Genomic DNA, 12,500 nt, shown 5'->3' with positions numbered 1-12,500 from the left:
ATCAATAACCAATATTTTTTACTTGTAAAACTTCACTGAGGTGAGAAATAAGCTTAAAGAAGATGAATATAAAGAGGCCAGACTTACTGGCACCACTTCTGTCTAAGCCTCCTTCAGGCACATTGTACACAAACTAGTAACATCCCCCAGCCTGAATCTGTTGGGTCCATAAAATAGACCAGAGCCCAGAGTCTCTCTCCTCTCAGACATGCACTGGGTCAGGTCTGAAATATATCAGGCAAAAACTTATCTAATTACTTTTCAAAATACTTTTTATCAGATCCATTCGAATTTTGAAACACATTTCCTGGGTCACTTTGGGTTTGGGTGAGGACCTCTGTAATGTGCATCAATCATATTAACTTCGAGGGGAATGTTTAAGTTTGACTAAACAAATGGGGAGACAGAGGACAAAGGGGACCTGACAGTTTGTTCAGATTCAATTATTGTCAGCTGTGGTCTGCATCACTGGGTCAAAACTTCAAATGCATTAACTTTCTCTTTTCGTTTTCTTCATGCAACTTGTAAACATCTACCAGTGTGCCAGATTGTGCCAAAACTGAACTTAAGCACAGTAAGTAACTTCATGAAAACAGTCTGCCTTAAACACCACACAGACCAGAGACCACAGTGCCTTTTCATTTAAACTTTGCTCTGCAGACTTTCACACTAACCAACAAGGCGAGTGGATGGATTTAGAGTATATAAATATGCACAGTATACACTTGCTATGTAGGTAATTAATACAATAGGATACAATAGAGACTGACTGTTAATCTTCTACCAAAAAACTGTGTCTGTCAAAAGCGCTGTCAAGTATACAGTACAAGTACTAAAGTAATGTTTCTGTTTAGAACACTTTAAGTTTACGAGTCAGTGTTTTGGAAAAAAGAACCCTGGAACCCTCAACAACCAGCTAACCTTTTTTTATACATGTTTTTCATATGCTTCTAATTTTCAAGTAGATATACTTGAGACTTATCGACTTCATAATTATATCCTAGAGTTTTACCTGGTATGAACATGATGCTATTTAAAGGGTTCAGAATTTGAAACCTGGGCCCTATTCTATTTTCACATATTTTGGGGTGGAAATGACTAGCAGGTACAAATAGTATTAGAATTGGTCCAGTAGATGGCCTCAGCCAGCAGCCGAAGACGGGTTGCAATGGCTGCAATGTTATCCTTATGATTTACCACGAGTCATTTCAAACCCAAAAAATAAAAAAACTCTGTTACACGTGAACATCATGTGGACAACCAGTGCAGGCCCAGAGTTTATTTAACTCATCTGATTGCAATGAGATAGTGAGATATGTGTTAAATGTTCTCCAAATGGCTCATGACAGTTCTCAACAGCATGCTGTAGAGTTTCACATTTGTGAATTGATGTTTTCCCTTTTCCAGGAAGCCACAGGTTCTGGTTGTGCCTGTTTGGTAACCTGCTCCCTGCTTTAATAACTGTCAAAGTTCTATTTTCTATGTATGATAATCTCAAAGTACAGGAGATTTGAAACGCGGTGCATAAACACAGTGATGATGTAACTTTCATTACAAATCAGATGCTGTGTGTCCCACTGCCGCAACAAGAAGTTCATCTGTAAATGCTAATAATAACACAGAGAACAATATGTCAGTGTGTGTGTTTGGGGTCCAGTGTGCGACACTCACCAACCACCATGATGTTAAATTCAAAGCCAGCCTTCATGGTCTTGCTCCTCATCTGGTCCAGTACTGCTTCGATGCCCACGTAACCAAACAGGTCAGTGCCCCGGATGTAGCTCATCTGCAGGTTTGGCACTGAATGGCACAGCTCCACCTTCACCTCCGCTTCCAGCTCAGTCTCTTTCTTCATCTCTCCTTCCTCCATTCCCTTCTCCTTCCCCTTCTCCTCCATCTCCGTATGAACCGCCACGGAGTTCTCCTCTTTTTCTGTCTGCGAATTCTGCGTATCCGTGCTGGCTGGTTGTTGTTCCTGGTTTTTGCCCTCATCTCCTTGCTCTTGTCCCATGATGCCTCTCTCCTTCTCCTGTCTCTCCTCCATTGGGGTGAGCGGGTCCGTCTCCAGCTCTCCAGCAGTTTCTGTGGTTAAAGAAAGAGGTGAAGATCAGAGATGAGTTCAGGCATAGTTTCCACTGATTTGGCTGCCTGGAGATTCATGTTTGTATTTTTTAAAAGATTTTATGAAGCAGCTAATGGTTGGCAGTCTACGCCAACAATCAGTATCTCATGTTGTACAAAAATAAAGTGGTCAGTGCTTTATGGTGGACAAACTATATAATGAAGAAACAGCATCTAATTACCCCAGTGTGTTTCAACTGTACACAAACAGAATTGCAAAAAAATTGCATTGCAGTCTGTCACATGAACTCTGTGAGTGAAGAATTGAAACAAACAAACTACAGCATGCTAATTGGTGACCTTTAGATGTGTTGGTGGGTGTATTTTTGAACTATTTCCTCCTTAACACAAGAACCTTGAATTTTTTCTTTAAATGTACAGTATTATGTGGTGCACATAATGAAATTGAATTTGATCAGATGTTGTTTTTATGAACACATTTACAAAGTCTACACCAAGTGTATTGACTTCAGTAGTACCAGACAGAGAACTTCAGCATCCTGTTCTGTTCCTGACATAAGAAAGAGCATCCACAGGCAACACAAAAAGATCAGAACTATAAAAGTCATATTTGTATGGGATAAAATCACACACACACAAGCTCATCCACAAGTGACAAGGAACTAGAAATGTTTCCCAAAGTTTCCCCAAAGCTAACACGAGCTTGTTTTCATACATAAACATACACTCTCCAGAACTTAGCTGTCCTATATAGTCTATCCCTTCTATGTCTATATAAGCGTGTATGTGTAGTCTGGTCTGTGCTTTAAGAGGATTGGACAGCACTGACAATCCCCCTGAGAACTTGAAACGGTGTGTGTGTGTGTGTGTGTGTGTGTGTGTGCTTGTATGAACTTACAAATACTTTCAAATACACTGACAGTCTTCTGAAACCAACATGACTGAAGCATGTTTGTGTGCTTCAGTATGGCTCAACAACCTGTACCATTTCATCAGACCTTACTCTCACAACACACACACACACACACACACATGCACAGGCTGTTGGTTAGTGTTAGTCCGTGTAATTTAATCAGCTATAAATATCCAACTGTACAACCATTGGAACAGAACTAATCCTCATGAATCAGGACAGAGAAGGACAGAGTGAGAGACACAGACAAGTCTAGAGTTTTTTAAGCATCATTTCATTTTACACTCTGTTGAGCTCTACTGAAGCAGCAAATGCTTTGCTCAGATGAAAGTGGGTTTATTGAATAAATAATTAGGTTTAACACATCCTAAAGTGGTTTTTACCAGGCAAGGAGGGTCTAACAAAAAGATGCACTTGGTTGCATTATGGGAAATGTAGGATCCATTGCTTTTGGAGCTTGACTCATACTGGGGATTGATTACTTTATCAACGTGTCTTTTGTGAATTTTCCAGCCTCATCAAGGTGCGATACTAAATTGCTTTCACAAGGCTTCTATCAGTTATTATTTACTGCAGTTTATTCTGGAAATATCTGAAATGCACACAGAAAAACTGTGTTGACAGTATTAGTTATGGTAGTATTCTAAACAAATGGGGGAAAATAGGTTTATCTAATACAGACCATTTGAATTTTTCTTCCAATTTTAGTACAGTTACTAATTTTCTCAATCAGTTATGTGTGTGAGTAAAATGCTTTTCATAAAATGTATAATGTTACACTGAATGCCATTAAAAAAAGCGTACTGTGAAAGATGTGATAAGATTGTTTTGGTGATATCTTTGGATTATTTGGTGGTAAGTACTGAACACTCAATATGTAACTGTAGAGACATGGAGACAAAAGCACAGAAAGTAATGTGGAAGAAAAAGTAACCAATGGACACACACTAATTCACACAGAGTTTGTGGTTACCAGAGGTGCATGTGAAAAGCAAACAGTGTGTCCAACTGCAGAAGAAAGAGTCAAATGGGGAAAATACAAATGAAAGGGCAAGAAAGAGAGAAGAGACTGGCCTTTCTTTCTCATCTAGTGCAGCTTTTAAACTGCTTAGTCAATTATTCCAGGCTTTATCACAAACATGTAGAAGTCTGCTTTATTCTATATAAGTTCTTGCTCTCTTCCTCATACCGTCACCACTTGATCCTCTCCGTCATTTCAAAAACCTGTATATCATTTTCCTTTCTGGATAAATCTTGCTAACCTCATTTCTCAGAGCCTTGTCAGCATCAGAACACTCTTGTTGCGTATTCTTCTGATTCTGAATCTGATTTATTCATCTTTAGTTCTGCTCCACATTTCTCCCCAAGCCCCTCAACAATGCCTCAAAGCACTGCTGACAGAAACACCACAGGAATATATTGAAATATTAAAGTTATGTTTGAATTTAAATACAAGACCCCAAATATGTTGGGCTCTAAGGACAGTACTTAACCATCAGATATTTGTTAAGTCTCTATGAGGATATCATAGGAATCACATGCAGGACAGGAAAGTTCATCTGTTTGTTTCTGTAATTGTTGACACTGCTTTTGTTTTGTCATACAGTATAGTTTTTCCCCTACACTTTGAACAATGGTACACAGCTGGAATTAAATCTATGACATTTGGTAAATGTGTTAAGCAGCCTAAACAATCAGTTATCAGTTCAATAATATGGTACATCTGATGTTACCTTCAACATAATCATTTAAATATGTAAGTTTAAATATTTCAATCATTTAAATATTTCAAAAACCCCCCGATTGTTTCCTAAATTTCAATCACTGTATGAAGTGGTTGTGAAAGTTAGACTCACAGTTAGACTGTTGGCTGCAGGCCAAGAGGTGTGTGGGAAGCAGCCTGATCTCACCATGAATAGAACACCTTTTTCAGGAGATTTTGAGCGTCATCACAATGCAGTTTTCCATATCATTTAGTCTCTACGGACACATTGTGCAGAGCCAGCACGTCATTTTATGTGCAAATCTCAAGATGACTGACAGAAAATGATATAGAAAACAATATGACTGCAGAGACAAAGTACCTGGGAGAAGTGGGGGCGGATTGGATGGGTCAAACACGGGACTTTCAGATAGATGAGCGGGTTCAGTGGTGAGTTATTGGAAGTGACATCACCAACATCACATACGTAATGCAACTTCACTTCCTAACTAACACACGCGTTTCAATCCAAACCATCATCACCACATAAGCACATAGTTTTGGAACATAAATCTAATGTAATTAAGACCATCACCTGAAATATGTTTGGCACATGAAAAGCTTTAAATACATGGACAGTGCAGTTTCAAATATCTAATATCTACAACATGGATTGTGAATTAGAATGTTTTTGCACTGATCCACATGTAATTACACTGAAAATCAGCAACTTAACCTTTACTGCTTTACTTAAACTTAAAAAAAAAACAATCCCATGTAATTTGATCGCAGACGGGAAAATGTTGTCACTTCACAATAATTAATTATGAGATGTTTCAACCTGTAGTTCTCAATGTTTCACCAACATGTTACTTCACACACTAACTAAACAATGTGATGACAAAGATCAGATGACGACAAAGGATCAGTTCGCCTACAGGACCAAGCAGCAATGGCCTCGCCCCCCTGTGTTCTTTAGAGGTGTTAATGCTCTCATGAATAACAAAAATTAAGCCGGGGTGGGTTAGATAGGGGGAGGCCATCAGCTATCACATGTTGAAACATTTGGGCTGTGAGAGTGATAGTCTTCCCTAAACAATTGACAAAATGTATGCATTTACCAAATGGTGTGAAGGCTCAGTGGTGTGCCATCGATCATCAAGCCACACTTGGATGTGATCAACTGATCCAGGGTCAGCATGTGATTGCGTCTAATACTGTGAAATGTTGGTCTTATGGTGAAATATTCAAATTGAATATATAAATATGAATGTTTGAATAACAATAGCATGTATTAGCGATAGTGATAGAGACACTTCCTCATTCTAAAAGCATGTTTGGCACTAGACAAAACTCCAGAGATGGGCCAAATACGATCAACTGTACAAATGCAGATGTACACAAGACAAGTGACAGATGTAGCTGTGTGATGAATAAAAAAGAAATCTTCAGAGACCTGTCCTATTTTCTCACATCTGCTCACCATAAAGTGTGTGTGATATTTGCATAATCTTCCAGAAAGTTACAAAAAAATTGACACATTCAGTCAGTGTGATTTCAGAATGAGGGCTTAAGATGCCGTTGACAATGCAACAAGCAATTTGTTTTCAGGAGACTGACGCTTTTAGTCAAACCCTCTACCATGACATGCCCAACACAAGCCCAAATCACTCCAGGCTTGTCAGTGACGGACCATGACAGCCTAGGTGTGAAGCCAGACTATGTCAGCTGAATTCCCCCAAGGCTTGTTCAGCTTCATATGACCCTCAACCTGAATTTACTACACATGATGAGTCATGATTAACAACAGAAGGCACACGTAGACAGATTGATCAACAGACAACTTGTCTGAACAGCAAAGTACTGAGCTGGCAGAAGCTCACACTGATTCATTTTGCAGTGAAAGTATGAAGCATTCACATGTGGATCTACATGTCCACAAGTATCATATGGCACGGCTTACATCCAACTTACATACTCATCTCAGACTGGGCAGTTACTTTATGATGTAGCTGCGGAACACACTTGTTCATTGTCGTTTCTTTCCCAGAGTACAGAGTAACTGTCTTTTTACAACACGGTACAAGCTATAGAAACTGTTTTAAGATAAGATAAGATTAACTTTATTCATCCTGAAGGAAATGATTTTAACACAATTCTGTGCTTCAGTTTCTGAGGCTATCAAAACAAGCGTGTTTGGCTCTTCGTCAACAAGGTTGACGCTCTCCTTGCGTCAGAAGACATGAAGTGTTGCTGGGCGGCTTTTAAACTTCTGTGGGTCAAGTATGGGAAGCCCATTGGAGTGTTACTCAACTGTATGACAAAGCTGCAGCTCCTCTGCACAACTGTGAAACAGTACAGTATCATTTATGCTAATATTGAAATGCACCAACCTTTGCCTTCTAACAGACTTCCTCTTGCACATGAGTAGGAAGGAACCACACACACAGTTTTTCACTCAGAGTTGCACAACAAAAACTGACTTTAGTGCCACTGACTTTAAAACATTTACAGTTCTCTAATACATCTATGTCCTGCTCCTGTTAGGCCAGGACACTACCTTTCCTGGTAAGTTAGATATAGTATGAGTTGTGGGTTACTTCTATTAATTTACTGTTTTTAATATTGTGTATTGATTCCAAAATATGTCAGTTTAGGTCGTATTTGTGCAGTTTTGGCCAGACTCTCCTTTGGAAACAGTAAAATGACATTATACAAAAGTGATTGCTGAGATCTAGACAGAGTGACATCACGACGAAGTTTGACGCGGCATAAAACATGAGCAGTCAGACTATCAGAGGTTGATAGATTCTAGATGTCTAGATTCTTCACTTTACTTGGAGGTCAGACTTCATTTGACCTCATTCCACCGACATATTCTCTTCCAAATAGGTTCACGGTTACATAAACCAGATTTGTTTTTCATTTAATTATTTATTTATCCTTTAATGTGATTGCAGAAAAAAAAACGAGGATAAAAAAAGAGACATGAAGTGGTTTTGTAGATATGGGGGTTGAAAATGGAAAATTAAATGGAATATTATGTCACGTTATGTCATGTAAATGATAGTTTTAGCACAATAAGTTGATCGATTGTACATTTTAAGTTATTTTGACCCTCTTTTCAAGCGTGAGGATATGCTGATTCTTCCTCGTCTTACATGACCGGGAGCTGAAAAATTTTGAGAGTGCTTTGGGTTTTTAGAAAAATGTGATGGACAGTTTTCACAGTTTTCTGGTGTGTTAACAGTCATCATAGCTCGATTAAGAAAATTATTCATCTCAATTATTAAGAAAAAAATCAGCAAACGAATCAATACTGATAGAAAACTGTTAGCTGCAGCCTTACTGTTTTGACTACATAATATGGAATGTGTGCATATGTGAAAAATACCCTAATAAAGAGCTTTAAAGGGTGTGAAAGCAACAGAAGTTGCAGCTTGATAGACACTACAGAAATAAGTAAAAGCATTAGCAAAGCATGTAATTAAAAATGTCCATCCTGCAGTCTGCAGATGCATTTTGGAACAAAACCTTAAGTTCTAGCATGTTCTAAGTCTTTAAACCACAGTGCACTCCAGTTTCAAGCAGCAGCACTGACTTTTAAGGATCTGTCTGATTCAACAGTTTGTAAGAAGCCAGTCAAGGCCTAACAACCTCATCCACCCCCCCACCCCCATCCTGACCGCCAAAGTGGACCAGTCCTGTCAGCTCTCATTGTTAGCCCAGGAGACTGAGCATGCCCCACTGATATCCATGGGGGATGAGAGAAACAAAAAAAGAATTCCTACCTTCTCTCATTCGCAAAAGCCACGTGTGTGCCTCCCTAGCTGGCAGTGAAGGGCTCCCTGAAAAGACCGGTATGGAAGAACTGTCTACTTTCTAAACTCTTCTTTCTACAAAGTTTGTCTCCCGCAGCAGTGATGGTCCCGCACAGTCTTAGTGCCTCTTTCCCTCTCTGACCGCCTCTCTCCTTCTCTCTGGTTCTTCCTGATGTCAGGAGGAGTGTGAGGAGTGGAGAATGGGTGAGAGACAAAAAGAGAGAGAGAGAGAGACAGAGAGACAGAGAGAGAGAGAGGGAAGGAGGGAGGGAGGGGGATGTTGGTGGCTAAAAGCAGCTCTAGGATCCATTCACATGCAAATGATCCAAGGAGCTTCCACTAATCCCTGTGAGGAAAAGGACTGTGCCTCCCCTGTCCTCCCCCCACTTCCCACCCTCCTTCTCCTCCCCCGTCACAATCATTTACCCAGCAGTGGCTGAGCTGTCAGTCAGTGTGGGATGGAGGTGCAGGGCAGCAGCCACCACAGTTTCACGTGGCTCTCTAGCTGACCTATGAAACCAATTAGTTGAATCTATGATTCCTTCAAGACACTTCTCATTACACTGCCTCCAAAGATTCCAGATGAGGACCAGCCACTGGCAATCAAATAAGTTATGTCACATATCTTACTTTAGGTTTAGGCACCAAACCTACTTGGTTAGGTTCAGGAAAAGTGCATGGTTTTGGATAAAGTAAGTACATTAGATTTTGGAAGTGATGCATGTTACGCAGGTGGCATACCTTATGTTATTCAAAATAAGTCAGTGCTGACTTGGTTTCACATGGGACACGAGCAGTGGTCTCCTGGGAACGTTTGACTCATCCATTCACCTTGACCTCCTCCCTACACAGACTTCCTCCTATGCTCCTGTCATAATTACTAGGGCTACAAGATGAAGCCAAACACTGGCCATTTTAACCCCATTGAAAAAAACAACCACTCCTGCTGTTAACAGTATGAGGATGGGCTGGATGTTGCATATGTAGTGTATAGTAATCCAGGGAGTGGGATAATAGTCAGTATCAACGGGGTTGCTCAGCGCTGTTGATGAGGCTGGCTGCAGTCTGTGAGAAATGGTTTTTGTGACATTTTGATCTTGATGGACTGCAGCGAGACATACATTTACATGTAATTATAGATGTAGCCAAATATCCTTTAATGACACTTTCTCTATCTCAGTGCTGCAGACAGTTTTTTTGTTATGTTAGCGCTGTCAATCACAACTTCACTTCTTCTCCTTCACTTTCTTAATTAGGCTTCACGATGCAACTAGAAAAGTTCACTCAGCCAAGTGCAGATCTGCATCTAAGCATAACCTCGCCTAAACCTATGACCACTGTAAGCATTGTAAGCCTTTTAACTTTGGTCCTTTTTTAACATTATTAACATTAAACAGTTACAGCACACAGTGTTTACAGTTTGAATCTACAATGTATTGTCAAGGTGGGAGTGAAGAAAACAGAAAACAGTCGTGCGTAACTTCAGTGGATCATAACATATCAGTTGTGGAATGAATCTGCAGATACTCACATTCAAAACGAGACCAAACTCTTCTATGGAAGTCAGTTTCTGAGGCACGATAAACACCAAAATGGCTGCAACAGACTAGGCAAGGCTTGTTTTTAACCTGGCAAAATGCCGGAAATGCCTTTTGCTCTGTGAGGTCGCTGACCTTCGACCCTTACTGGCTGCTTAAGACGATGGAGGAGTCAGCAGTTAATATTGGTATAAAACTGTCAATAAAATTGTTTTTTCGAAACTTGTGAATCAGCACACCTGCAAGCGGTCGGTCAGCATACAGGCATAAATGTGCACAAAAAATATTTCGCTGATTGGTGCAGTACTTTTTGACGTCAGACTGACGGATACACACAAACACACACACAAAACAAAACATATGATCCCCCCAGACTTACACCAGATGGAGTCATTTTAAGATACTCCTTAATCTTCAGTCATTTCTACAAGCATTTTGGAAGCACTGCGTCACTTTAAGGAAAGACCTCTTTAGCCTAAGATGGTTGGTAAAATGGATTTTATGCTTATATTAGTGTTAAGGTTCTTTGGGGAAACATGTCTGATAGTTTTGTAAGTGGTCAATAGTGTTGTGAACGTTAAACAAGCGACACCGTCACTGAAGGTCAGGACAGACGCTGTGGTGAGGTCATGTGACATGTTTTGGGCACCAGTGGAGTGAAAGCTGAATTTGGATTTTGACGAGGCTCTGTCAATTCAGCATACACACTTCTGCTGTGTGGTTTCTAGTATTAAGTTGAGGTCACTTTAATCTTACTAATCCTTCTAGCTACAGGAACGTCAGCAAGATTTTAGTTAATTTATCGCTCATGGCTTAAGAACTATTGCTATTTCACCAATAACACTATTACTGTTTTATGGACTGTTTCCTTGAGAAAAATGTATTTGTAGGTGAAATGTATGCTCTTTTATAGGCTAATAAAGATAACCACATCAATGCATGGACCCACTTTACAATATTTTTTGCTACTTTTTAATAAAACAGATGAAAATGTGTCATTCCATGCAGAAAGTGGGAGAAATGTGTGTAAAAAATTAAATCAAAAAAGGTTGTGTGTCAGTTAAGAAAAATGGAGAAGTGTGACTGTATTATGAAAATGATTTCCGCGATTTTCACATCCTCTGCTGCAAAACGATCAGACACTCATTTACACACTAAGAAAGCTGTATTCAAGTGGAGCGCACGCCTTAGTGCTGTCAGATGAAGCTTTTTTATCTGATTTCCAGATAACACATTTCAGAATAAACTGATGATTAATGTTTCCACAACACATCATCCACATCAAAATGCACAATTGCATGCAATTTCTCAATAAAGTCAAAGTGATTTTTTTATCTTGACAGTCTCCATCTATCACCTTCATTCACAGTTTAATGAATAATATTTCTAGCTAACAGCACCACTCCCCTACAACAAACCGATCTGCCATATCTCATATGATTACTCACACTTACTGTAGGTGTTAAGGGTAATCATATTAGCCTCTTATCTAAATTTTAGGTTATTCTCTACAACTCACAACTATTGTTAGCTGTCACTGATGTGCTGTGCAGAATTTGTCGGGCAGACAGTACTTGCATGGACATGAGCAACATATCCTCCACTCTCTCTCTGTGTCATGACTAAACACACCCCATTCGAATGACATTACAGGGAGAGTAGGGTCATGAAACATTTGCCCTGCTCATAGGTAACTGAATGAAAGCATTTCAGCCTTGGATAAATCATAGCAGCTGGTTCTGTATACAGATATATTCTGCCATATGACCAGTGCCATCAATAACATATGTAAAAATGTAAAATGATATTATTACAAAATGTATATTTATTAAAAAAAATTACTAATGCTTAAATTAAACTAGTTACACAGTAGCAAACTACTCAAATGGCTCTTTCTAAATGTCTATTATTATTTCACAGTGAGAAACACTTTTTTTAAAACACACTTTTCAAATGGCAGTTACTGTAACGCAACTCCATGACAGCAGTGTTTCACACTCCAACACACATCGGGTCGTGTGATGGCTACAGAACCAACTTACCACCAAAATGCTGAGTAATAAACTTTAACTTAAGTACCATTAATCTGAACATTAATCTTACTGACGAAGAGCATTAGAAAAGTTCTTTCTATCACCCATTCAGTTCCCTTATTTCCAATAACAATTTCAGTTCTGTTTGCACTGTAGTTCAAATGTTATCAATATCGTCTGCGCTCTGTTCTCTGTGTTGAAAAGCCAACAGCTAATAAGCATGCAAACTAGTTTCCACATGTTCCGATCTTAAGTGCCAACCCTGAAACACAGTGCCCCACTAACAGTGTAAAAGAGCATGTGAAGAGAATCAGCCTCCTGAAAACAGATGACCGTGGTCTGGTTAAAAGCCGTTTAAAGGGGCTGAAAACAGGAAGGAGAGAGCTGTTCTTTACCTGGTGTGGAGACACA

At 39.5% G+C, this 12,500-nt stretch overlaps 1 protein-coding gene across 2 annotated transcripts in view; it reads right to left on the bottom strand.

The window, feature by feature from the left end:
* Positions 1–12,500, bottom strand: part of septin12 (septin 12) — a 67,808-nt gene that overhangs the window by 18,044 nt on the left and 37,264 nt on the right. The window contains exons 1-2 of one of the 2 annotated variants that reach the window (XM_070847570.1): positions 12,485–12,498; positions 1,672–2,082 (exon numbers count right to left, since the gene is read on the bottom strand). In XM_070847570.1, coding sequence (XP_070703671.1) covers positions 1,672–2,044 — 373 coding nt within the window. In that variant the 5' untranslated portion in view covers positions 2,045–2,082; positions 12,485–12,498. Of the gene's footprint in view, positions 1–1,671; positions 2,083–12,484; positions 12,499–12,500 lie in introns of those variants that run through there. The other variant, XM_070847569.1, reaches the window with a different exon arrangement.

Source organism: Pempheris klunzingeri, chromosome 17 (genome assembly GCF_042242105.1).
Source record: "Pempheris klunzingeri isolate RE-2024b chromosome 17, fPemKlu1.hap1, whole genome shotgun sequence".
In the NCBI taxonomy this organism is placed as follows: Eukaryota; Metazoa; Chordata; class Actinopteri; order Acropomatiformes; family Pempheridae; genus Pempheris; species Pempheris klunzingeri.
Note: the sequence above shows the minus strand (reverse complement) of the source record. Positions and strands in the feature narration are given on the sequence as shown.